Source organism: Triplophysa rosa, linkage group LG20, assembly GCF_024868665.1.
Source record: "Triplophysa rosa linkage group LG20, Trosa_1v2, whole genome shotgun sequence".
Classification (NCBI taxonomy): domain Eukaryota; kingdom Metazoa; phylum Chordata; class Actinopteri; order Cypriniformes; family Nemacheilidae; genus Triplophysa; species Triplophysa rosa.
In genome coordinates, this window is record NC_079909.1 from 16,988,838 (window position 1) to 17,016,056 (window position 27,219).

General features: G+C 41.8%; 1 protein-coding gene across 1 annotated transcript; it reads right to left on the reverse strand.

The window, feature by feature from the left end:
• Positions 1 to 6: 6 nt before the first annotated feature.
• On the reverse strand, positions 7 to 27,182 carry dnah1 (dynein, axonemal, heavy chain 1). Its single transcript, XM_057362087.1, has 76 exons — positions 27,021 to 27,182; positions 26,855 to 26,927; positions 26,516 to 26,687; positions 26,201 to 26,351; positions 25,832 to 25,964; positions 25,522 to 25,694; positions 25,162 to 25,397; positions 24,817 to 24,974; positions 24,237 to 24,448; positions 23,868 to 24,166; positions 23,620 to 23,770; positions 23,338 to 23,531; positions 22,922 to 23,147; positions 22,717 to 22,836; positions 22,484 to 22,566; positions 22,172 to 22,313; positions 21,639 to 21,794; positions 21,333 to 21,531; positions 20,885 to 21,138; positions 20,502 to 20,714; positions 20,156 to 20,320; positions 19,946 to 20,067; positions 19,456 to 19,561; positions 19,081 to 19,260; positions 18,801 to 18,941; positions 18,525 to 18,688; positions 17,862 to 17,972; positions 17,452 to 17,746; positions 17,243 to 17,356; positions 16,982 to 17,131; positions 16,817 to 16,903; positions 16,553 to 16,739; positions 15,576 to 15,667; positions 15,218 to 15,372; positions 14,823 to 15,000; positions 14,560 to 14,754; positions 14,231 to 14,350; positions 13,980 to 14,138; positions 13,675 to 13,779; positions 13,408 to 13,548; positions 13,150 to 13,310; positions 12,801 to 12,958; positions 12,549 to 12,722; positions 12,137 to 12,315; positions 11,822 to 12,049; positions 11,130 to 11,326; positions 10,321 to 10,456; positions 9,887 to 10,095; positions 9,433 to 9,604; positions 9,150 to 9,341; positions 8,937 to 9,047; positions 8,661 to 8,846; positions 8,376 to 8,567; positions 8,031 to 8,198; positions 7,643 to 7,834; positions 7,318 to 7,449; positions 6,928 to 7,053; positions 6,678 to 6,797; positions 6,411 to 6,560; positions 6,112 to 6,272; positions 5,764 to 5,989; positions 5,458 to 5,653; positions 5,121 to 5,272; positions 4,802 to 4,998; positions 4,584 to 4,728; positions 4,315 to 4,473; positions 3,313 to 3,444; positions 3,035 to 3,205; positions 2,740 to 2,919; positions 2,364 to 2,540; positions 2,074 to 2,244; positions 1,698 to 1,828; positions 1,424 to 1,568; positions 1,043 to 1,249; positions 594 to 828; positions 7 to 416 (listed from the first exon to the last, which is right to left on the reverse strand). The coding sequence occupies exons 1-76, from the start codon at positions 27,180 to 27,182 to the stop codon at positions 295 to 297; spliced, it is 12,564 nt and encodes a 4,187-aa protein (XP_057218070.1). The 3' UTR covers positions 7 to 294.
• Between the last annotated feature and the right edge of the window lie 37 nt (positions 27,183 to 27,219).

Below are 27,219 nucleotides of genomic sequence, written 5' to 3' on the forward strand. Positions count from 1 at the left end.
GCTTTAATAATATAAATTTTTGTTTTGTAGTATGACACTGCAACAACATCACAGATCTATAGTCTCTACTATTTAAAGTCTATTCACAGCTTCACAGTTAATTTCCAAATTCTCTGTCAGATGTGAAATGAATGTTCTGGGAAACCAGAAAGTGCTTATCTAAAAATGTTGAATTATAATCCATATCAGCTTGTGCATTTTTCAGGGATGTCAATCAACGTTGTGTGCGTGTGTGTGTGTGTGTGTGTGTGTGTGTGTGTGAGAGAGAGAGAGAGAGAGAGAGAGAGAGAGAGTCTAGTAGTCCAAAGCACAGATCAGAGCCACGCCCTGTTTGATCCAGTGCCCCTGGGAACGATTTGTAGGCAGCTCAACTGCAATAACGTAGTTGGTGGAGTGCCCAGTGGTAGAAAGAGTTCCTGTGGGAGATACAACTTTTCAGAGCTCTGTGGTTAAACACAAAACAAATTCTAACATAAATCAAGTTCACAGGATGTACAGTACTGAAATATTTCCAAAGGACTGGGTCAGCTTCACAAAGCAACACATCTAGATAGCACTGATAGAGTAGACCTGCACACACACAAATAGCTCACCGGCACGGGTGAGTGTTTTGTAGATAGGGCAGATGTAGACTCCAGCCAGGGGTGGTTTACGGTTGGGGACAGGCACCATCCAGATAACGGCCATCTCGGTGTAGAGCTCTTTGGGTCGAGACTCAGCCAACAGGCCTTCTTCTGGATCCCAGCGTGCACCCTCTAAAAACAGACCGTGGATGAAGCAGCCGATGTCTGGCCTTTGAGTAAGTTCTGCTATTGATTCCTTCATCACCTGAAACAGAGGACGGGTCAAGGTCACACAAGCAAAATCCCACATGCTCAAATATGAAAGATAATGGCCTTCTCAGCTCTTTGTGGCACTCATACCGCTCTATTGAGTATCAAGATTACTTTAAGAGCTTAATATGGAAACATAATCGAGACCCTTAATTTCATTACGCTCAGTTTACTGCAAGAAAGCCTTGCGGCTGAAGAGTCTCGTGCACCTTGAAGTCAAAAGCAATGGTGTCAATAGAGACCCCAGAGCGGCGGGCGAAGTTCTGCAGGGTTCCTGTGAGGAAAGCTTGAGGGAAGAAGAAGCCGCTGATCCAGAACACAGGAGGAATGCCATCTGAGATCCAGTTCTGCAAAAAGCTAATTCTCTGGACCAGATCCGACACCCAGGAAGCTAGCGGCTTAAGGGACGGATATGCCTAGAAGAAATGTACGTCATTAACATGTTGGAAATTCAAGTCTCAAATCTAAATAACCACAGAACAAAGTTTATATTGACACAGCCATAACACTGATAACAGGTGTACAAAAGAAAAGATAATCGGTCACATTCACTGCATGTCTAACATGTTTAACATTTTTGAGAATCTTGCCTTGGCCTTCCATAATTCTGGAACAGCGTTGATGAACAGACTATTAGACATGAGTTCCAGTTCAGATGACATAACCACCAAACCCTTCAAAGCCTTCACTAGATCACTGAGACTCTGAGAAATCACTGATAACAACTTGTTATATCTGTGAGATAGAAACACAGAGAGATAAAGGTGCTTAGCGACAAAGCTAACAAAGTTGTTTTATCAAACATACATTTAAAGGGATTTTATTCATGTGTTATTGCAGAATGTGTGTATGGGAGATATTCACCTTATAACCTCCTGGACCAGGACTGTGTTCATAGATTCTTCATACATAACTGGATATTTCTTCATGACCTCCTGCACATTAATGAGGCGAGGGATCTTCTCCCCAATACCCTTTACGATCTCCTCTATGATCTTAATGTGTAGAAGTGAAAAAGTACAGCATTTTATCAAAAATATAGAAAGCACAATCCATAACTGCATTGCTGTATGGTAATCACCTCACAGTTTCATATTTGAAAAAAAAACCTCAAGGTCATGTTGCCATTTCAAACTGTGCAGGACTTCTTGTGGTCATTGATTAAATGAATTGAACCGGTTGCACTGTCACAGTAAACAAATAGACATCAAATGTACTGTATCATCTGTCCGACACTTACTTCCTCTCTAGATTTGCCTCCGCCGGCTGCGACTCTGGGCTGCAGTTTCACTAAAGTTTCCAGCAGAGCGAACGTCTCATTTTGTGCGAAGCTGATGTTGGCGTTGTCATGGAGGCCGAAGATCTCTGGCGAATCGTTAATTGGTAAGCCACGGAAATACCCCAGATAACCCTGTAGCATGTATTACATAACGGATCAAAATGCTATAAATGCCTGCAAGATAAACACATAAATTACAGAAGGTGTATGTGACAGAAAAATCCTTTCGGACAGAATTCAAGATTCTGCACCTTGACATTGTTTTCAGTGTTGATTTGTCTATATTCTCCAGAAGGAGAGTAAACGTGTTCTGGGCTCAGGACACTTGGGGAGTAGAAATCCTCCAGGACGTTTAAGATACAACGACGATCCCAGTTGTCCGTCACACGACCTCCATAATTTATTTCACCAGCAGTGTACTTCAAAACCTGAGAAATAAAAGAGAAACGTTTTCTGTTGTACCCAATGTGGACTATTAGAATTCTGCCTTTGTACTGTTGGCAGCTTGTTATTTTTTGGAACAGAGCAATTCTATGTTAAATCAGCTAAAGACGTGTGCAAAAGAAAAGAACAACGCAGCAGAGAGATGTGTGCATCTGTGTGTGGCCGAAGAACATCTGTTTTTACCTTGTATGGGATGTCCTGATATTCATCCAGGAACATTTTCAGCTGGCTAATGCAGATGTGCAGATCACCATCTGTAAACTCATATGGAATGTTGAATCCGAGTGGGCCGAACTTCCTGCGCTCAATGACATTCCCATGGAAAAGGCACAGAGACAAAAGTAGAGCTTTCAACTCCGCTGCCTGCTCGGAGAAAGACAGAGAGAGAGCGTGAAATATAACTTATAGTGTCACAAAGGTAGAGTGGTAACTGAATATGAAGCAACAAACATAAATCACGTTGAATGTGTGCAAAAACCTTAGAGCAGGAAGTGATGAAATCATCATTGAGGCTGGCGTAGGTTCGCAGGAGATTGGCTTTAATGCCTCGTGGTGGTTCTATGGTCATCTTGGAGCCATTCTGCAGAATGGACACTGGGAACTTATTGCTGGGCAAACTAGTCAGCCAAAGACGGAAGTCCCGATGGACCTGCGGCACAAATGTTTATACACGGAATCAAAAAGTCATTAAGCTAATAATACTGATAATACATTCATATAAATAAAGGTTTATAAAAGCTAGCTGGTGTTTTAGACTTTGTCAGGGTCGATGTTCTCGATAAGTCTCTCCAGAGATGGCATCCAGCTGGGGGCGAGGTGGCAGTTCTGGAAGAAGACCCACTTCCCTTTTTCCATTGCATTCCGCATCTTGGCTTCAGCAGCGGGACCCTGACACACAACATCTACTGTCAGCTTTCTGTAAACAACCTCATTCTCATATGTACACCGCAATACTCAAACGTCTAGTTTCTTAATTCCTCTTTATCTGGAGACATTTAACTGACACAAATTACAGTAAGCAAACCAATGGAAACATACACTTATGTCTTAAACAGGCCATACACCAAGATATTAGGTGTGTATAGGTCAGTTATGTCATAGTTCGTTAGTAGGTGACACAGAACACTTCAGCCATGGAGGAACTTTAAATAGGAACATAATTAGCACTGGGGTGGGGAATCTTTTATTAGTGCTCCACTATTGAGAAAATGTATAGAGATTGCCACATCCCAAAGGTATGAGTGGACACCTTAATCTGACTGAGATGGAATATATTTGCTACCATGACAGCGCATGTTAAATTATTTCAATTTATTCAATCAACTTATTATTTAAACAGATACAATGGTCTTTCTAAATTTTTTCTCTCTCGTTGGATTTTCTGTGTTCCAAGTACAATGTAACCCTACTGCAGGCTATTGGTTAAACTAGTAAACAGCCCCTCTGAAACAAAAGCACTGTGTTTTTGATTTCCAGAGGGATTCTCTAAACAAGAAGCTCAGCTTTGCCTCCGAGCTGGCGTGACAGTTCTCTCCCAACGATTATACACTGTTCTGTGCTTTTATGTATTGCTTTTTTTGTAAATATGCGTGAGAGAATGTACAGTAACTGCATCGATGGAGGACACATGCAATTTTGAAAATAAAGAATTTCAAATATGTTCATTAAATGTATCAAAATGAAAACTAAAACATGCACTTCATGTGGAAAATATAATACTGTGTATGTTTGTTTCTTTTTATGTTGTAATTTTCTGACCTGGCCCTGGCCAAGGGAGATGGCGCTCAATTTCTTTGAAAATGTCATGACCTCTGCGAACTTGTACAGGTCAGCAGCAGGGTCAGTGCCAGGAGACAGGACAAAAATGAGAGGGGTGGATAGAGATGACTCTTTAAACACCACAGACAAGTCAGACGTCTGGCAGTGAGAAACAGATTATTGGTCAAGCAAGAGTAAGTCAGATGTTTACTTCATAACAAACATCACCAATGTGACTGTGAAAAGACATGTGGATTACGTTCTCGTACCTGAGGCTCAATGAAACTCTGACCCAGTTGTGAAGCCACGAAATCCTGCAGGCCGTGAGTGAGCCTGTCGGCCCTCAGACACCGCAGCACCAACAGCTTCTGGAATGAGTCTAAAATGTTGTTCCACTCGCCTGGAAGAGGTTCCCTGCACACACAGAGAACTTAAACACATGAACTACACCTCGGTCGGTCCTTTAACAGGGTCTACACTGTTGTACCTGTGTGGCTGGCTGCTGTCAAATATGCTCTTGAATCCAAGCTCGTGTTCGGGGAAACTCTCTGCCAGTTTGCTGAACGTGGGGAGGGCACTCATTGCCAGTATGTCCAGCCAAGCTCTCATAGACAGCCAGTTTGGTGCCGGTTTAGGTGCCTGTTGCTGGGTCCGGCCACCTGATAACATGTACCGCCACTCAGCCTACACACACACACATTATGTCTATTAGTAATAAGAAGATTATGTAATAACTAAAATGATACAGCAGGAATACAATGTGCAGTTTATTCTGCATACGCTGAATGATAATTGAATCTACTAACCATGTCAATCTTGCCGTCGTTCATAAGGATTCGGACACACAGGAGGAAGGCAAACATGAGCTTGTGTTTCTCAAACAGGCTGCGGCAGACGTTACAGTACAGACTGAAAGTGAAGAATTCATTAATGTTGACGATACGCTCCTTCACCGTCTCTGTGGAGAGATGAAAAGCAGCGATTGAAATGAAACGCTTGAACAGGCCTCTCAAGGATTTGCTTATGCATTTTCACAGACCAAATCACATTTTACTAAACATTTGATGTGCGTGTTATCATTTTGGAAAATTAGTTTTTGAATTCCGTTTTTTATTACTCAATGAAAAGATAACAGAATCGTACCTGCTCGCTTTGAGTTGGCAATACCAGCCATGAAAATTCCCAAAAACCACTCCAGAGAGTACTGGTACATGGGGTCCACGATTGACAGATCTGACACGCAGAAGAAGAGAATCTGGGCTCGGACAGCTACTGGAACGTACTCCAGACGAGTGGCGTCAATGTCCCGCTCGGTCGCTTCGGCTACCGTTACTTTTGCCTAGTGGGTTTAGCATATAATAAAATCCCTTGTATTAATTACCTGTTATAATAATATCTATCAGGAATTAATCCGTTGAGCTTTTCTAAAAGCCATTATTTGTCTTAGACCTGAATCTCTTCAGCTTTGACTTTGGAGGCTGCCAGCACTCGGATCAGTTCTTCGTCATCAACTGGGTTCCCTTCAGAAGAGCTCAGACGGAACAGGATCTGATCTTCTATCTCCTTTAATTCCTGCTTCATTTGTGCGTTACTCACGATCAGCTGGTTCTTCGCTCCCTCTAGATCAGGTCTCTCTTCAGCTACGAGACGACCCAGCAGCTGATCTTCAAGCCCGCTGTAGGAACACACATGTAAGCTCAGCACACATCATAACTCCAGTTGACAAATATTGTCGCTTTACATAATGTCCCTTCTGTTTTTACATCCTCATCTAAAGGCAAGTGAGAGCAGGTCTACCTGGGTGAGAGGGTGAAATTGATTAGAGTGACTTTGGTAGAGATCTCAGGTGAGTAGTGTGGGTTGGGTAGCGTGGTGGTGATGTACATCTTGAAGTCATCATGATAGTGAATGACAGAGTCTCCCAGCTTCAGAACTGTGTTGCCTTCATGGATGTATGTCTATAGAACACAAACAGGAAATATAGTAAATAACAAAAAGTTGATGTAAATATGTTGTGTATGTCTAATCATCTGTCTAGCCATTTTCATAAGGTGTCTAGAGCCGCCTGAGCTCAGATTTATTGATTTTATTCGTACCTGTCGTAAGAGCACAGGGTCCAGCGCAGGGTCAAGCTCCTCCCCTACGTTCTCCAGCAAGCAGGGCTTCCCAAAGCGAATAGCATTTTCTAAACTGCGCAGGAAGTCCCGGTCACTCAGCTTCATCACGTCCAATCTGTTATCGCGTTCCTGCATAAACAGAAAATGCGAGGAAAACACAGCATGTAAAAAGTCAAAACGATCCACATAACGATCCAGATAAAGTTTGATCGGGCTAGCAATGTAACATTTCTAAAGAATTCTTGCCATGTTCTTGATCCATTTGTTGGCTTGTCCCTGAGGATCGATAAACAGAGGCCAGCGCTGAGAGTACTGTGTGATTACTCCGTTCTCCACAGACAGACTATCCTTGGGTAGACCTGCAATCTGCACACATTTACATACATAAATACATTCCCTAAAAGCCACTCATAATCATCAGCTTCAAATGAACCAAAAATGATTTACAGCCGGTTTTATTGATATCACAGCTTTGTGAAGTTGCTTGGTTTCGTACCTGCCAGGAGCGGATCTTGACTTTGTCACCCAGTGTGCTGATCAGGTTGGGCTGTTGTGTGTGAGGGACCTCCAGCTCTTTAAAACCTCTGATCCACTCCTCAGCCATCAACGAACGGTACTCTCCCTGCACAAAATACAAACTTAACATCCTCGCTCTACAGGTGAACTTCATGGACATGTCATATTTTCAGTCATTTGTTACTAAATTACAATGATCGTCTGTTCCTACAGTCGCTTATTTCAAAATAAAAATATGTTTCGCCCCTTTGGCCCTTTTAAGTGTGAAACCAGTGTAACAAGCAGACTCATAATTAACTCTAAAAACATCACATTATATCTGCCTGAACAATGCCTCGCCGCACTCCCACACACAGACACAAACACTCACAGTGAAGGGTCCGAGATAGGCCACGTATCCCGCAGCCAGCAACACATCTCCTGCCACATTATTCACCATGTATTCCAACTGCTGCACGGTCTCTTTCCAGCGAACCTTCTCATCTGCCAGACCTCCAATCAGCTGCAACACACAACATACTTTACAGTATATCATAGTTGAAAGAAGACTAGGTAAAGCTTATTGGTAGAAACACATATTTGGCAGCTGTAAATAACAGTGTGCATGGCTTCACCTAAAATGGACAAATTTGTGACCAAAAATGTGCATGTTTTAATAGTGTCCTATATTTTTATATGTGACTACATCATATTACCTTATCTGCACGGATCAGTCTATTCTCACACAGCTGGCACTTGGCATCCAGATCATCTCTCTTAGCCAGGCATTCGTGATATTTAGCCTGCAGTGTGGCGATTCCTTCCTCCACGGCTGCTAGCTTCTGCTTAGCATCATCCAGAATGCTCTGGGTTACCTCCAGATCCTCCTGAGCCTCCTGCAAAGCTTGCTAATCATACGCAAACACACACATACTTACACATTTAGATTTCATATTAAAACCCTGAAGTGCTGGCTTCATATGACTATAGTTTTCAGTCATTTTTAAATACTCAAAACATCAATGCACAGATGGCACAAGGTGACAATTCAAAATGAGATTCCAGTTAAATCATGACAGTTGTGAAAATGAATGGAGCTCTCACCCGTTTGGGCTCTACAGCTCTGGCCACAAAATGGTACACTTGCATCGCTCGCACCCACTGACAGATGGAGGTACAGGCTTTGGACACCTTGGCGATGGACGCGGGCTGGAACTCTGGATTGTCAATGTAGGGCTGCACTTGTTTGATCACCGAGTCCGGGATGTTGTCCTGTCACAAAAAAACAAACACAATAATGATTCGTATAAGCAGTAATGTTTTGGTTTTAATGCCTCACAAATATTTACCTTAATGGAAATATATATAAACAGTACTCAAATTTTTCTTTTTGGTGAACCTGCAGACACAATAAACAGACAACAGGACAACACACTGAAATCTCTTTACCTTGTCATATTTGAACAGACTCTCCAGAAATTTCCCAGGATCCTGCAGCAGGGCTTTTCCCGCATCCCAGTAGTCATCAACCTTCTCTCCAAGCTTCTCCCCTGCGACTTTCTTAGGTTTGACACCCTTCAGAATGCAGACAGCATCCATGACCAGTTTCACTCCTGGCGGAGGCCTCTGCAAAGCCCTCACCTGCACACCAAACATGCATAAGCCACAGGCGTGCAGTGCTTGAATAGCATATATGCATATAAACAAAGTTTTAACAGGAAGGTTGTGCGGCACCTCAACGACATCATTCTTTTTGAGTGATTGAAGGCTGGCGAGGGCAGCATCCAGGGCGGGAAGTGCTTCATCCAGATCCTTCTGAGCATCACTGGCGATGGCCTGAGCCACACGAGCCTTTTCAGAGGCTTTAGCCTCCTCGGCCTGCACAGCTATTCGAGTTTCCTCAGCTATTACTGTGTCTTCCTACACACATTCGCCAGACAACAAAAATAATGTTGCATGTTTCCATATCTGTATTCATATTCTTGTTCGTTTGATTTTGGTTTTATTCACTTTAATTTTCTCCATGGTGACCACAGTGTCCTTGGCTGCCTCTTCTAGCTGTGGTCTCATCATCTCCAACTCCTCCTGCATCTTGCTCACATCTTCTGCTGTTCTCAACAACTACACAAACAGGAAGATAAAACCATTTTACATCCAGCAGCTAACATACAAGGGTATACATTACAGGGTGAACGAGAGCCCTGATTGGTTTCCCCTCATCACCTTGTCCAGGCCGGTTTTCATTCGCTGTCGAGCGCTGTGTAACTCCTGCTTCTTCCGGCCAATCAGAGATGAGAATAGGCTGAGAAGCTCAAGGTAGCTTTTAGGTGTGACGTAGTTGTGGCGTGAAAGTTCAGCAAGGTACTGCTCACACTTCCTGGACACCATTTGATGGATCTCAACACACATCGATGCCTGTACAGATCAAAAATAACACTTTATGCTCCTGTATATATGTCAAAAACTATATGTACTTAAACTTACGGACACATCACACAATCCTAACCAGGCTTTTGATGACAGTGGGGCTACTCTCCAGTTCTGGAAGCTCATTGAGGAAAGATGTTGCGACAGACTGTAGTGCCTCCTGTGGCCAAGCACTGAACCAGTCGATAGTGCAGCAGTTGACTAGAGATGGGAACTGCCTGAGACGAGCCCTGAACACTTCCCCTACAGGACTGCAGATGGAGACAAAGAACAGAGATTTAGAGATGGTTGTCAACTGTTTAGGTGCAATATTACGAGATCTCTTCATGCATAAAGAAGCCAAAAGACAGACAATTATGCATATCTCTCATGACAGGGAGGAACTAATTTCAAACACGTTGAATATTACGCAATATTACAGCCGAGCAAAACTAGAAAAGGACAATCACAATTTTCAAAGTTCAAGTTTTTCTGTGAACCTATACTTGTGGCATTGTAATTGTTAAATAAATGATATTCGTATAAATCTATACCTCATGCAGAGAACAGTGTGGATGTTCCTGCGAACTCTCTTTAAGTAGGCAGACATGAGGTTTGCTTTGGTGGGCTGCTGGCCCATGTCCTGAACCACAGGTTTCATTGCAGCCAAGATCCGCTCCTGCTCCTCCGTAGTGTAAAGACCGGGCACGTCGCCTGAGTTCAGGATGTTATTTATATCCTCCAGGAAAGATTCACTCTGAATCTGAAAACCAGGAGGAACCTCAAAATACTATAGTGTTGAAAACTGGACACAGTTTATGTTTGTGAAACAATAATGACTTTGCCAGTGATAGCCTGTGGAAGAGCATTTATACGCATACTGTTCAAAACGTTATCATTGCAGTAGATGACATCAATTGGACACCAAGTGAACCAATCAATTATTTGAAGACAGTTTGTTAAAACTAGTGTACCACTGTGAGCTCACCTGTGTATCTACAAACAGGAAGGTGATTTGCACATTCTGCAGACCGGCCTTTAACATAATGCTTTTGATATCTTCTCTCCACTCCGGGAGGCCGTAGTTCTTGGAGAGCTCAATCTGGAAGCACTCATACTCAGCCCTGAAAGCACAAGATGTGGACACACACAAGCTAAAGTGTAAGAGAAGCCATAGACAAGTCCAAATATGCCTACTTTCCTTATACAGCAGTATGACAGAAGCTGAACATAAATTGTTACGTCTAGATAAGCTGCATTGATCAATAGGCAAACATACCCAGATAATCTACATTAAACAAACATTGAGTCTTTCATCAAAAGTATTTCCAAATACATAGAGATCCGTGCTTATATTAGTGAATATAGTGACTACTGTTTTGCATATGTGTTCGCTATAAACACATTCTTACAAAAACTTTGAGAATCAAATGATTTTTTTGTTTACAAACAGTACTGGAGAATTTATTTTGTATGTACAACATATTATTTAACAGATGTTGAATATATACAGTAAATAGCAGCTTGTAATGATGTTGAACGCTCCCCGAGTATGTGCTCCAATCATGACATCACCCGTTTCTGTTCTACATGGGTGGCAGAGCTAAAAGGTTGCAGGCACTGTTCACGTTGACAATACTGTATATGTAATTTCGATGTCAAAATTTTAAAGGCAAGAAGACAGTTTGAATTAAAACACTTCTGGTTTTAATAAAATGAGACCCTATTGAACTGACGCTCATTAGTTATGCTTGTAATATTTTGAGGGTTCAGCATAATAAAGGCTTCAGCTCTTACATGTGTGTGGCAAGTCTGGTTAGAGACTGGCGTCCGCTGCCACCCACCCCTAACAGCAAGGCGTTACCCAGCGGTTGGCGTAGGATTCGACTGATGCGACACACGTGCTGTATGGCATCCATGAACAGCACCAGTTTCATCTTGGCGGTGCAGGTCTGGTTATAATCATCCATGTATTCCTCCATCACACGGGCCAACTGCAATAGAGGTTATGGAACATAACAGTTATAAAACTACAGAACCAATGAGTATTCTCCTGTTAAGAGTGATGATTTTTTAAAGGACAAAACCTAAAATGTTTTATGTAATAATAGGAAAATAAAAAAGGACTAAATGGTTTGATTAAATAACATTTAAATGGAATTAAATTTGATTGTTGTGGTATTATATTAAAAATTATATTTGGTATTATATATTTTTCGTTATAATATCGATTAATGATTATTCTCAGTATTTATTTTTAAACTTATATATATATATTTGTTTATGTTTCCCCATAAGTATTTTCCATATCTATTTAAATTTGTGTAATCAAGTCATTTATTTCTTCATTAATTTTCCTATTATTACATTTATTTATTTTTAATAATTGCAGGTTTGGCCCTCCAAAGATAAAAGCCTATGACAGAAAATATTAAATACTTTAGATTTGGGACACCAAACAAATATAAGGCAGTATAATCCACCTCTACCTTTTCTTTATCCTCAATGAGCTGGTAAACCTTGACGACCCCAGGGAACATGAAGTCCCCATACAGGACTGGCTGGCAGGGCACCACCTCTTCAAACCTGCACCCGAACTCATGTATGTGAGTGTGGAGGAGCTGCTCAAACCAACTCCTGTCCTCATCACACACCAGTCGATCCTGGAACACCCTGCAGCTTTCATGATACCAGAGCTGCACGAGCTGAATTTTTTTCTGACAAAGATGTCAAGATTTCAAGAATCAGTATCTAACCACAATGAAGGGAGTGAAAACGGAATTGTGGCTTTCAGACGGTGGTACCTTTATTGTTCCAGCCTCTGCCATCAGGATGCCCTGAAAAACTTTAGAGAGGTCCCTCAGGTTGAATGTGTAATGGGATTTGGCAGGTGTGGGTAGCAAAGCAGAGGTGATGGTAGAGTAAACCTGGATGGTAGCATTCACCAGTGGTTCATTCAATGGCTGAATTTCTGGACTTTTCTCTATGACAGCCCAAAATAAGAGTGAAAATGAGTGCTACTGCGTGTAATTTTTTTATACTTCACCTTGTGTGTGTTCACACTTCATATATCATTATGATCATATATCATTAATTCAAGTCTATCTCTCTTTATCTTGGTCTCTCCATCATCTACACACCCCCAGGTGTCTTCTAGCTAAAAACCCACATTGAAACACATTCGTATCCGTATCCCGCATGATGACTGCCACTCACCCATCCAGTTCCTCAAGATGGTGGAGAATATCTTCCTCTTGCTGGCATCCTCCATCTCAGTGAATGACAGGAAGTTGAAGTGGCGTGTGAAGCGCTGGGTAATGGGGTTTCTGCCCCCACCGGGGGGACCCATGGCACAAGCAAAGTTTATGTCAACAAGGTTTTTAAATGTGCCTGCAAAACATTAAACTAATCATTTTAAGCGACATTGGCAAATCTTTATCCGGTTAGTTCTAGTGTTGGTAAACTGACCTATCTGTTTCCTGTCATACCAGCCTCCGTGATCCATCCACTGGCGCAGCAGTTCAATGGGAGGCTGGGCTCCGTATGTTTCCAGCATGGGCATGTTCAGATCATCTATAAAGAAGATGAAATATTTCCCCAAAGGAGGCCCGAACACACCTTTACGTCTGTAAATGAGATATGTGATTTCAAAATTCATAATGACAGTTAACTACAGCACATCAAGAGTCATGTGATCTTGTACATTTAGATTTTTACATTTTGCATACGATTTCATCCAAAGCAACATATAAATCAGCAAACATTACAATCAAGTCTAATAAATTCAAGAATAGATGAAGTGAGTCAAAGACAAAACCTTCTATCGAGTTTGCTGTCGATATAGTCTTGAGTCTGGTTGGCGGAGGTGCGAGCAGAGAACATCAGAAAGTGTGTTATGTATTCAGCAGGCATGTTCTTGAGGAGCTTGTCTGACATGGTTAAAGTCTTTCCTGTGCCAGTGGGCCCAATGCACAACACCTGACAAAGGAACATAAATGTATATGGTGTTCACTTAATACTTCAGACAAAAGCATCCACTTATGACATTTGTATAATGAAAGGTAAAACTACATACAGGCTTCTTATTGGACAGTAGCATGTCTATCAGGAAAGACATGCGAACAGTGTTGACTGTGGGAACTATGATGTCAGAGTAGCTGGTTTCTGGGTTGATGACCACTTTCTGAGCATATTTCATCCAATTTACCCATTGCACCTGAAACATATGAATAATCAAATAAATGCATGTTCAGTCATCCATTTTAACTATTAAAAGAATTGACTAATATCTTCAAGCATTTACTTTATTATGTTACACGTAAAAACGGTTCTCTTACAGTACCTTCCTTCCTTTTTCCTCCTCCTCCTCATCATCAAAACGACTGATTCCCGCATCATCTAAATGGTAGTCATAAACCAGTCCCTCCTCTGGGAAACACAGTTGGACCTGAAAAACAATGATGCTTTCTTTTAAACCTTATGTGCTATATTTGTTTCTGGATAAATAAACTACAAAAATAAAACGTGAGAACACAATGAGGCATTTATCTCAACTGTCATGTCTGTAGCATGCCAAGCACCACTTGTAGCATTCCTAATGGAAGAAAGAAGAGAGGCTTTGTACGGGTTGTACATTTTATTATTGACCTTTTCTTCAGCCATTTTGCCCCTGAGCCAAGAACTGAAGCGTTGGCAGCTGGACGCATCACCTGTGGCTCCAACACTCCACACGAGCGAGAAGATAAACCACGGCTCAATCAGCTCCTGAAGCCGAGACAGTTTCTCCTGGGATGGAGGTTTCTTACCCTGACCATATACACACAGGTTAGATCTTCCAAAAACAGCTATTTAACTGAACGTAACCATTCTAAACCAAAAAGCAACACTTAAACTCTGACCTCTTGTGGGATGAAGGTCTGGAAGAAACAGTCCAGCAGTTTGAGTAGAGAGCAGGTGAGGTTGCTGTCCATGGAGGTGATGACCTCCTTTACTGACTCACGCACAAATCTGATGGAGTCCTGAAATTAGAAGAACAAGAGCTCAAAAAACGAATAAATAATAAACCACATACAAAACATTATATTTTCACTTCAAATAAACTGATATTTGAGAAACATACCGTAGGCCAAGTTCTCTTGAATCAATATGAAGTGACATTTGCAATATATTCAACGTCTCCAATGTGACATTTTTAATTAAAGCAGAAGATTTTGCACTTATTTATCACCTGTAAAAACCTCTTGAAGAGAGATTCGATTTGGTCTCTGTAGGGCTGAAATGTGTCAGGGATGGTGCGAAGCCAACACTCTGTGAACGGGCTCAATCCTAGAATACTGGGCTCCAGATAGACCATACCACAGCGGGAAACCGTAGCAGGAGACGCCACCGCCAAGTCCTGCACCTCGAACATCATCGTCATCACCTGAGGACAGAAGACTTGTCAGAAAAACGCAAATCAAAAACAAGAGACAAAGGCAGAACTTCTCTTACATCAGTGAGTTTGATGATCTCTCCTGAACTCAAACACAGTTTCTTGTTGTCATCCAAAACTGTGTTCATGTTCTCGATCCACACCGCGTCAACCGGCCCATCAAACATGTACCACTTGTTCTCCTGGTCCATGGCTGCGGCTCCGGCCCGAATCAGACAGGGCAGTATACCATCTGTCCTGCAGGCAGACAGTGTGTGTTTATATGAGTGTGTGTTTTCTCTAAATCAAAAGCATCAATACACATTTTTATCCAATGTGCATAATGCTTTTCACATTACTGCTCCGCAAATGATCGTGTACATACTGTACAGTATTCCTATATGATCTAATGATGCAACATATCTTGGAGAATTCATGATTCCTACAGTTTGTTGTAAATTCAGAATCCACTCACCACTCATGTGTGAGCTGGTCGAACTCTCCGTAGAGTTGACCCATAGTGATGGACTTTGGGTTGAGCACATATGTGTGTACAGCCTCATAGACTCCTCCACTAACTGAGGGCTGACCTTTCAGAGCTGTAATGGCCGCTCCTAGCACCTCATAACACTACAAAAGTGTGAAAGTGTGTGTGTGGAGATTTAAGTGAATATAGGAGCAACAATTTTTTAGCATAGACCTTATGAAAGAAATTGCTTAGGATGTACAATAAAAGATCAATTACAGATTCAACTGTCTAAATCTAAAGTGGAAAGATTCATTCAAGTATAATTTCTGTTCCATTTGTGCAGTGCTTTTTGTATTAAACTGACCTTAGTTTTCCCAGAGCCTGATGGTCCGACCAGCATTAGACCGTGTCTAACTACAGTGGTCTCGTACAACTGAATACACTTGGTTATGTAGCCTGCAGGACAGAAAAAAAAACATTTAAAGACATGTTTTGTTTATTCTGTGTTAACGCCAGAAAAAAATATAGTGACTTTGATCATGCACTAAAAATGCATTTAAAATGACTTAAAGGTGGGGTGGTTGATTTGGAAAGGTGCTAACTTTAGCCTGCTAGCACTGAAATTATAATCCCACCCTCTATGCGATTGCCATCCAAAACCACGCCTCCTCCAAACACATGAATGTATTTCGTAAATCCAAGTAACGAATTACAAACTAAATCCATTAAATTATTCTCGAAGCATGTCCAAAGGAAAGAGAGCAACCATGGTATCGTCTTTCAGAATCTTTGCCTGCCGGAGCGGTCTCCATTGTGTAAAAGCTGAACCGATGTTAATTCGAGTGTTTCCTCTTTCATGATCCAGACGTTTTTTCGTCACTAAACTTCGTCAAAAACTGACTTTCATTTTGTAGATTTACTTGTTGCTGGTTCCGCAGGAAAGTTTGGTTGTTGCTGATTGTCCGCCATTTTCCCTACATTGACACAGCGGACGTGAGCGCACTGCAGCGTTGATGATGTATGATGTCTGCGTGAACGGTGCGCAGAGGTATGCAAAATACGTTGGCTGAAAATGTACAGATGACCAGTCACAACGTTCAGCCAGAACATTTTGATTGGCCGAATGTTTTTTGGTCCTACGCCTTTCACAGACGATATATAATTATAAAAATATTATTTGACCATTAGACTTCTTGATTGCTATCAGGATGTAAAGAGATTTCCAGCCAACATGAGAAAAATTGTTTCTAGACAAGATCACCCACCCCGCCTTTAAAAGCAAACAATAGTTCCATAGTTTTTTTTTCTTTTTTCTTGATTACATTACCACCACACACTCACCATCTACATCCTTAAGGCACTTGTTTGCACAGACATTTCTGATTGACTCTTCCAGGATGCCGTAGTCTATAGGCTCCTCGCGGATCTTGGGAAAGAGATCTGACACTATGCCATTGAAGAGCTTGAGGTCATCCTGGAGGAACTTTGGTACATTGACATCCCTGATGGCACGCAAGCATATCAGCTCCTGTATGTAAACCACAGTGTGATGCGTACATAAGGATAAAACAGAGTAAATGGTACAGATGCTGTGTATCATCTAACCTCATTCATATCAGGGTTCTCTCTCTTCAGGTTTCCAGCTGCAGAGATCACAGTTTTCACAGCTCTCATCCCAAAGTCATAGTGATCCTAACACAAAACATGGATTAACATTTATAGTAAAATCAGAATTGAAACGGTTTGTGCAAAGCTGATAAACACTCAAACCTGTGAGCTGAGCTGCTCTGAAGACAGCTTGAAGGTGCTGGTGATTTTTTTAGACAGAACTTTGGCATCGCTGAAGCCAAAGGAGTAAAGAGAGATCTCTGCTATCATGGCGTAGTCGGGGATCATCATAGCCACAGGACGGAAGAGAGCCTGAGAATTAAACAATACATAGTATGAATCGGACTTATTGAAATGTATTTTACAGTATTTATTAAAATAAGTGCATCTCATTTAATGATTTAGAATGCTATTTGTGAGCACCTTTAAATTATCCGGCAGTTCAGTACGGCCGGCGTAACCAGGGTTCATTGTAATGAAGACAGCGCAGGACGGAACGAGAGGAATTTCCGTTCCTTCAAACACAAACGTCTTCACCTGTACAGAACAAACATCATACTGTAACACACACGTGCTGTGTTTCAAAGGACGTCCAACAGTATCCTCTATGCTCAGTGTGCGTTTTAGCTCACTCTCTGCTGTTGGGCTTTTTGGATGGTTGTGATCTGTTGAGCCACGACTGACAAAACCTCCACGTCGATTCGGTTGAATTCATCAAAGCAGGCCCAAGCCCCTGAACTAGCCAGGCCTTTGAGGAACTTTCCCATGGCGATGAAGTCCAGCTGATCAGAGCAGTTAAAGACCACAGTCTGGATGGCCAGAGCTTTGCCCAGATCTTTAGTGGTCTCCGTCTTCCCTGTGCCTGCAGGGCCCGCGGGGGCACCACCAAACTTTAAGTGAAGCGCCCCAGTCAGGGTAAGATAACACCTGTGTAGTAGACAGGTACATTTTAGCCAAGACGGTCTCTTTTAACATATGAAATTACATTGTATAAAGCATTTTCTGGTTAAGTATAAACAGTGTGCGGTTGTCTGAATGTCACCTGTCGGTTAGTGGAGTGATAACAAGTCGCCCTGAGTTGCCCAAGTACTCATAACCATACAAGAACTCAGCATTTACCGCTCTGATGAACAAATCATCGTGCCAGTAATACCTACAAACACAAACATCTGTAAATGACAGATTATTTAAATTCACTAAAAAACAGAAGTTGCGATTGACTTCTTTTCCGTATCGTGACGTGTATCCGAGTGAAACGGTTTCTGAAATTAGAAAAAAAATGCAGGGCGGGGCTTTATTTTGCCCTTCCCTTTTTGATTGGTTTGTTGTAAGTTGGGCCTGCAGGGGAGGGCTAAAAATGCCTGGCCATGGGACAGTCAGTACAGTCCTACCTCTTTTTTGTTGCTGACGTCATGTGGTGAAGAGTTGAGAGGGGGAGAGGAGCTTAACGTTTTTGATTAAAGATTACAAGTGCAAATGAATTTAAAAAAATAACAGTGTGCACGGATAAATCATTTATTATAATCACTGCAACACTGTGTAAAACACTTAGAATTTTCCTGTTTGATTGCATGGTGACTTTAATATTCAGTATATATAATTTTATCCAATATTATTCAGATGAACACAGAGAGTGTGAAGTCAGTATCATATATATAAAAGTACAGTTCATATATATAATCAGTGTTACTATCAGTGTTCAAACCTCAGCTGACTGATCCACTCAAAGTCATTGACACTGCAAACTCCCTCCTCCACAAGCCTGGCAGCCACATCTTTAGCATGAACCTCAATCACGATGAGGGCGGAGAGTACAGCGCGCTGCATCTTTGACAGGCGACCCCTCACCAGCTGCACCAAATCTTTCAACTGTTTGTGTGTGCACAAATGCACATTGACTTGGTTTTTAGGATCTACAGCAATCCAATACACAGCACTACCACTTAAATACATTTTTATTTCAAGCTATGAATAGATATACCTGTGTCTCTAACTCAGGGTAGAGTCGATCGGCTAGGTCTCCTTTCTCCAGAGACTCTGACACCTCTTGGGTCCAGAACGTCTGACAGCCGGCGATCACCACCTGACCAGGCCAGGACAACACCCACTCTCCACGAGGATTCTACAGAGAGTTCAAACTGGTTCATATCAGGCAAAACTTTATTTCACGTACTGTATCAGGCCATTTGCACCAACCAAGCAAAATGTAGTTTGGTTTTAAAATATGTGCAAACATGGTTGATTTGTGCATGAGCTCATACCTCAACGTATGCTTGCAGCGAGCGGTGGATGTTATCTCTCACGCTGGCCTTCATGGAGTTCTCCACTTCACGTAACCAGTTCTCCACATTCCCACATGGAGACACAGGGGTGACCAACTGGACTTCCTCTCCCTCCGCGGAGTACATGTGTGTGATCAGCAGATCTGATTGGAACTGGAGCTGTACATGCCAGACTAATTTCTAAGAGGCTTCTAGTTGAAATCGACTAAATTATTACAGTACATTATTAAATGAACATTTAGACTCTGTCTAATTAATTGGATTTGTAATATGAAATAAATAAACTTTGTTGATGTTGACTATAGGCATGAGGTCTGATGACGGTATTAAATAAGATTATATCGAAGGACTCACCCTGGCGATGTTTTCAAAGCATTTGCGGAGATGTGGCTGCACTGCTGTTGGGTCTTTAGTTTGAGACAAGATCTCTAGTAACTCATCATCTGATAAAAAATAAAACCTACATACAAAAAAGTTATCAAGTGATGCCATAAAACAATTTTGGACTTGAAAGTGTCAAGAAATGTTATGACAACGAACCTAAATGATGACGTCATGATCAAATATAAAATAAGTTACATTTTTAATTCTATCCAGATACCTGAACAAGATAAAGGCAGAGAACGGATCTGGCTGGTTTTCTTAAAGTGGCCTTTACTGTAATGGGGCCTTACATATCACATGATACATAGGACCATAATACAGACCTTATTTTAAAAACAGGAAACTCCTTTATGAGAACCAAAGTTTTTAATGATGCTTGTTTATTATTGCTGTTAATCTTCACAAACTGCAGCTTTAAGTGCAGATCAAAATTAAAGCCATAAAACATGACTGCTTTCACCTGGGGAAGGCGCCACGTTTGGTTTCCAGGTATTCACTTAATCCTTTCTGAACCAGCTCCAGTGAAGTGTTACAGTCCTTAATGCTGGTCAGCAGACGTGCATCAGAACACAGGGAGATCACCTGGACTCACAAAAACAATCACATGTGTTTCAACTCAGTTACATGACTGTACAGTATCAGTATGAGCTTTGAGGCAGTTCCCGCTCACCTGTCTGTTGTCATGGGCAGCCTTCATGATATTCCTCCAGGTGCGCTCTACATTCTGGTACCTCTTTCCCTCCACAGGCAGCTGGCGGTTGATGTCATCAGAGCTGAAGATGGGTTCCATGTACAGCCACGAGCGCTGACAGATCAGCCACTCTTCTAGAACATCCTGCCAACAGAGGGCAACACAATGCATAGCAAAAAACTTCTATAGGTTTGAGGTTAAATTCAGAGTTTATTCATTATTGATGGGTACTCATTCTAGTTCAGCATCAACAACCAGTCTGTAAATGACCTAAATGAACTACAGCTAAATTAACAACCCAAACTGCAGTATGAGATTGGCTTACTTGTGTCATTCTTAATTTACTCTCCCATTTGCTGATTCTCTCCTCAAAGGGTTTTTTATATGGGGAGAAGGTCATACTCTGGGTCATGACAATGTGGTCATCTAGGAGCTGAGATGCTTCATCGGGGCTCTTTAAGATGTACGTGCCCGTCTCCTTATATGGCATCACCTCAAACATCACTGTTGACCACTCTTCCTCCATCTTGTTCAGAGCCTACGAAACGACAGCACAAGAGCAAACAAACTGTTATATGACAAAGTGTGCCTGCAGGGTTGACAACAGGATGACACAGAAAAACATGAAGGTTAACTAAATGAAATCAATTTGTTATGAAATCAATATTTTATAAAAAAAAGTTCATTTCCGCCACTGCTGTTGCTCACTTGCTCTATAGCAAACTCTTTTCCAGCCTCCTGAGCCACACGGGTGATTTCCTCCACGTGGTCTTGCAGGCCCAGCTCCAAACATTGGGAAAAGTTGAGGTTTGCTTTAAGCTTCACATTCACATTGATACGCTCAGAAAGAAGCTCCCAGTGGCGACTTCGCATGCCGGAGTTCCCCAGGCCCCGGATCAGAGGAATGAAGGGACGAAACTCTTCGATCTTGGCTCTTATTTCAGTTGCCACTACCTGACAGGCTAAAAACAGGACAGAGAGGAGAATAACGTGACATAGATGGGAATAATTAACTTTTGCCAGAATCACATTGAAATCTGAAAGGTTTTGGAAAGAGGGTGTGTCATTAAAGTTAGCTAAATTGTTCTTGACATCAGAAACAACACGGTGTCTGTGTTCTTTCATCTTAAATACCTCAACCTGTCTTCGGACTCACCAGGAATGTCTTTAAACTGTTTGACACACTGGTGCATAGTCTTGTAAGCGTCATTGACATTACGCTCCAGCTGCTCAGGATTGATGGCTGACAGCGGGTCATTGAGCCAACTTTCGTGCCAGCGCAGCCAATCGGAGGTCATCTTCCACAGGTCATGAAATGGCTGAAATTCTCGGTTCAGCTTCTGTAACTCAGTATACTGGACCACCACCCAAAATATGAAATATATATGTAAATAAGAGCTTAACAATAAACCATCTGTCTGTAGTTTGCAGTGAGAAATTTACACATAGTGAGTTTTCTTACATTAGAAACTGGTTTGCCGAAGAGTCGTTCTCGATTGTTGTAAAGCTGTGCCATTTCCTGACACTCCTTCAGCTGCTTGCCCACTCGCCGCACTTCATTGGCCACCTCATGCGCTCGTCCAGCGTTTGTGTAACCGGCTAACCCAACCACCACCATCTGAAAATAAACACAGGGATTACTCCACCCCTCCCTTTCGAAGCACTACGGTGGCTGACACAGAACTGAGATGTCTTCACGCTTTCTTGCAGTTAACGTATTGACGAAACACGCTCTGTAGAGCAGTTTGTCTGTTTAGGGCTACTGTAGAAACAACATTGCGAATTCCATGCAACGGGACCTGCGGTGTATATAGATAGAAATAGCTCATTCTAAGGTAATAAAAACACAATTCATTATGTAAGATCTTTATACACCTCTGTAGACATAGTAATGTATATTATGTTGCGTTTCTGTCAATAGATCTCACACACAGCACCTCTAAGAGAACCAAAACAGAAATTTAGCTTTTATACTTGATGATCATTGAGCCTGACCTGCAGGAAGCTCAAGCGTTCCATAAAGTTGTTTTGGTCAACCAGTTGTATCTTAAGGAAGCGTTCTTCATCCTCAACGTTCTGGGTTCTCACTGTCTCCATCTGGCTCAGGATCTTACAGGGCCAAGCCCTTGCTGTCCATCTAAACATTTAACATCATTTAGTATCCAGCTGCTAAACACTCACATGTCAGTTACAGTATATATTACAAAAAATTGTTAGATACTTTAGTTATACAAATCTGTTAGATCAAAGTGACTTTAAAGTAATGTAAAACCTCCCCTTGATGCCTAAAGAAGGCATCTAACTTACTTCTCAGTGACGTCTTCATTGGAGAGACTGTAGAAGAACTCATCTATGAGCTCATAATCGGACATCGCTTTGGATAAAAGCTCCTACAAGAGAGGAGGAAGACAGAAACACTATTAAAGTACACCAAAGTGACAACACACCACAGTGAGAATGCTTTTAAAACTAAAGGGATGATGGGTCATGACTGATGTGGTTCATGTCATTGTTGTAATGAAAAACAGCTGTAAATATACTTCATGAGCTTTGAGCTGTTCGGGAACCAGTTTCATCCATTCCCTCTGTTCAGTGAGCTCCTCAATGTTGCTGGGCTTCTCAAACAACTTTGTGCTGATGGCTTTACACTCCTTACATGCCTGAAACACACAAATAACATTAAATAACAGCACTTTATTCAGACTTAATTAGATTGTTTCAGGTACTAACAGAAGGCTGACTCACGTCCTGCATTTGTTGACGTAACCTCAGGGCAAGTCTGTTGAGCACAGCATTCGCGAGGGCTCTCCGTTTATTCACCAGACTTTGCCGAACTTCCTCAACGCTGACCAGGAAGGGTCCGAGGACAATAATGGAGGGAATAGACTTATCCAAATTCTCCATCTGCTTCAGGTGCTCCAGAACTTCTTGTTTCACCTCCTGAGGAGTCTGTTTTTCCTGACTGTGCAACCTTAGAAAAATACACATGCAGCTAGATTTGTAGGAGTCTAATGAGTTTTACAACGCATATTGTCAATAATATTTTCTTTAAAAAGAAAGTAAAGAACAAAGATAAAGGTATGAGGACAAAATAGGTCTTTTCCTACGATAGTGGATAGTAACATTTCTAATCAAATGTTTTAAAGTGTATGGATATTTACTCTAAAAATGTATTGATGTCCAAGTTGTGAAGCTCAAGGTAACATTTATATTCATCGGCGTAGGCTTTGAGCGGTATGACAGCCTGTCTTAGGGCTAAACTGATGGTCTCTTTCAAATTCTTAACCTCAGGTTCCCACAAGCCCACCGACTCTAGCACAAGATCACCAGCAATGAACAAGTTCTTCAATACAAACTGGGGAAAGAAAAGAACGAAAGTCATACTATGTACAACCATTTATTTATTTAGTGCAAATACAGGGTCAATGGGTCAGAACGGCAACCTTATCTAGCTGAGGCAAATTGTGTGTAGACAGGATCCCTTTATCAAACAGGTTAACAATGGAGGTCTCGAAACTCTCTAGAGGAGTACTATAACGGACCCCAGTTTGATCCAGCACCAGTTCAACAGTGAACAGGGGTTTATTCTTTGGCCTGCATAGAGTAAATCAAAATTAAGTCAGTGTTACATATAAGACAAAAACAACGCCACTTACTAGATTACTTCATTGGATAATAAGAATTCACATACATGTATGGGCTGTTTTTAAGGTCAAATCCCCAGCTGAGATCTTTGGGGCAGTGTATGACACTATGGCACGCATCCAGCACTAATTTGGCCAGGCTGGCAAGAGAATCCTGCACCAGAAACCTGAGCGAATCTTGCTGGATGCAGCGGACCAGTGCCATCAAGCGGCACAGTTTGGACATGCGGTAAACATCCCAGCGTGATGAGGTGAGATTGTACCAGCCACGACCCACATTGCTCAGGTTAGACAAAATCCCGCTACGTAGGGCTGTCAACCACGAGTCCTGCAGGAACAGCTGGACCTGTATGAAAAAAAATATATGACATCACAGAAGCTTGTTTGCTTGTCTGTGTTCAGATGACGTTTGCTACCTCTGTGCATTTATGGGACTGTGCCGACTCAAACTCCTCCAGGGGAAGAGGCTTTATGAAGGTGATTTGGAACAGGCCTATTTCAACAACCCGGTCACACTCTTCTCTCACTTTTGACAGCAGAGCAATCACCTCGGGCTTGGTGAGCAGAGAATTAAAGACAAAGGCTTTCCGGTTATTCTCAAATGGAAAGACAGGGACTGGCACTAAACCTAAAAAAAAAAGAAGCAGCAAAATGAAAATATGTTAGTTGAATGCAATGCTGGACACTTGGTCAGGGTAATATCTAGAAAATTGTAGAGACTCAGTAGACGTTTTTGCTCCAACGGAACACAAAGACAGAACTGAAAGGCCTCAGTCAACACTTTCATTGCAACTTTTTCCATTTAATAAGAGTGGCTTTCACTTTCATTTTACATTCTGCTTAAAATCTACTTGTGTGTTCCACACAAAATGTCATAAAGGTATGAATCAACATGAGGTTGAGTAAATTACTTCTTGAGTGAACTGTCGCTTTAGGAATTTTCTTTCTCCTCTTACTTTAATAAAGTCTCTCTCTCTGTGCCCATCAGTAACTGACCTCTCTTAGGCACCCTCTCGGGTTCTTTCTGTGGGACTTTGATATAGGAGAACTCTTCTGGGTTCTCCTGTACCACCTTGTCAAAGCACATCTGGTTCATAGTGCGACTAAACTCTAAACGAATCTCCCTCTCCAGCTGCTCCTCGCACTCCTGCAGACTGAAGACATCACAAATTACAGATACACCAAAGGTAAAAACATTAGCCCCAGTGCTGTCTACTAAGAAACCACACCAACCCCGAGTTGTGACAATACAAAGTACAGTGTGCGAGATCAATTACGTTTAACAAACTGCATACTGATATATATATAATGTTAATTATTAAATATTTTCTTTTTTCTCACAGTTCAAGTTGAAGGCCTGGTGTGGAGCAGGCATATGCTTTGATGCGTTCCATTCTTCTGGGGTCGAGGGTGGAGCTGCCACTCCAGACTGGCATACAGTCAATGGACAGGTGGTACAGAAGTGAGGCCTCTGTTTCCTGTCTTGATTTCTGGGCAAACAGAACTCTCTGGGCAAAAACACGTGGGTCTTCCGCGCAGAAAAGCAGTCTGATTCTAGGAACCCAGTATTGCTCATCCTGCAGTAAGAAACCACCTGAGAAAGAAAGCAGGTGACACATGAAAAGGTTTTGTGGCATGAAGTCACCTATAGGCTAGTGTTCGTTCATAAAATAAACTTTTATCAGATATACTCATTTAAACCTCGTACATGCCTTTTGTTCTCTTTGCTCCATTGACAATGGGTTTGCCCTCAGAATCTCGAACCCCTCCATTTTTGTCTGCCTTTTGCACCAAATACTGGTTATTTTCCTGACTGTATTCTAAAACTCCCACCAGCTGCCAGGAAAACACCAAACTCGGGCTCTTTGGATCCACTACATGTCAAACCCACAAATAAAGACATTTAATTTCTTCCATATGTGTCCATATGGCTCCTGTCAGACAGCTCCTATATGAATTTTCAGATGAAACTACAAGAAAAATGACAGGAATACATCTGACAGCACTCTACCGGATGGGATGGTGGTTTTCGTCGGTAGCAGGGCTTTAGCCGGTACAGGCTTGCAGTCACGGGAAACCTCCTCATAACCTAAAGCCAGCCACTCCTCTGGGGTCCGACAGTCAAACTCCTCATTGTCAAATATCTTGAATATAGAAAAAGTTATTGGACTAAAAACAAGACATTAAAGACAGTAAACAAGGAGATTCATTCAGCTCTTAAAGGTGAAGTGTGTACATACATGATATCTATTTTAAAATGCGAATGTGGGAAAAATTGTGAAACTTGAATAAAAGTCAGTTAGATAACACTGATGGCACACACATCACACACTTTATCTATGAGTATTCATAAAATCTATACACAAGCAGCGTGCTTAACCTCTAGAGGCAGCCGGTTCGAAACAGGTGGACAAGCGCTTTCTGTCTCAGTCTCCGCATTCTGCTGGTTTCTGGGCATCAGCTGGTTGGAGTCAATGCTGTGTTCGGCTAGAAGCTTGGCGATATCAAACTTCTGATACTCTCTCCTACGTCTGAGAGTTAAAAGAGCCACCAATATGCATGCATTTAGAATACACTGTGACTGTACATTAGAAGAATATAATACTGCTACAAACCGAGACTCAAATCAATCTTCTTAAAATGTTTGGAAATCACTCAACACTAATCGTTTAAACCATCCGTCTGAACTGCTCACCTCTCAATCTCGATTTTGCGGGGAACTTGGTCAGGGGCGCAAATATAAGGCAGCTGAACTTTTGGAGTGTAACTTCCAGAGTGAAAATCTTTCTCATGCGGGTGTTGTGTCGATGGCCCATACCAATCTTCTACAACACTGTGCAGGTCAGGAGTTTTTTTGAACACTGCTGCTACAGTAAAAAATGACCAGTACAATTACATTGACTTATTTAGCAGATGCTTTTATCCACATCCAACTGAAAAGCATATGCTATTTACAAGTAGAAGTAGAGACTAGAACAATTACATTTATGTTTCAACCCTAAATGCTGGTTAAGTATTTCATCTGGTGTCTTACCCTTGAGGGCGTTAGACTCGTAGGCCGCCCGGCACAGTAAACTCTGCTGGGTCACTGGACCCTGTGTATAAGACTACCACCAGCAATATAAGTAAAAAAACAGACAAGTGACAAAACAAAAAGTGTGTTGTAGTGACAGGTGAAGGAACAATGAAAGATGCTTTACCTGTTGTGGACTTTTGCCTGATGTTATTATGAGCTCAGAGTAGATGCCCCTTAAAGGGGGCAGTGTAACCCCGTGACCCTTTCTTGGCTCACTTGGAGGGTGAGGAAGAAACATACCAGACCCATGAAGACAATATTCACCTTTTGAATGTTTTTTGTCCATTATATCTTGATCAATGACTGTCAGAAGACTTTCAGAA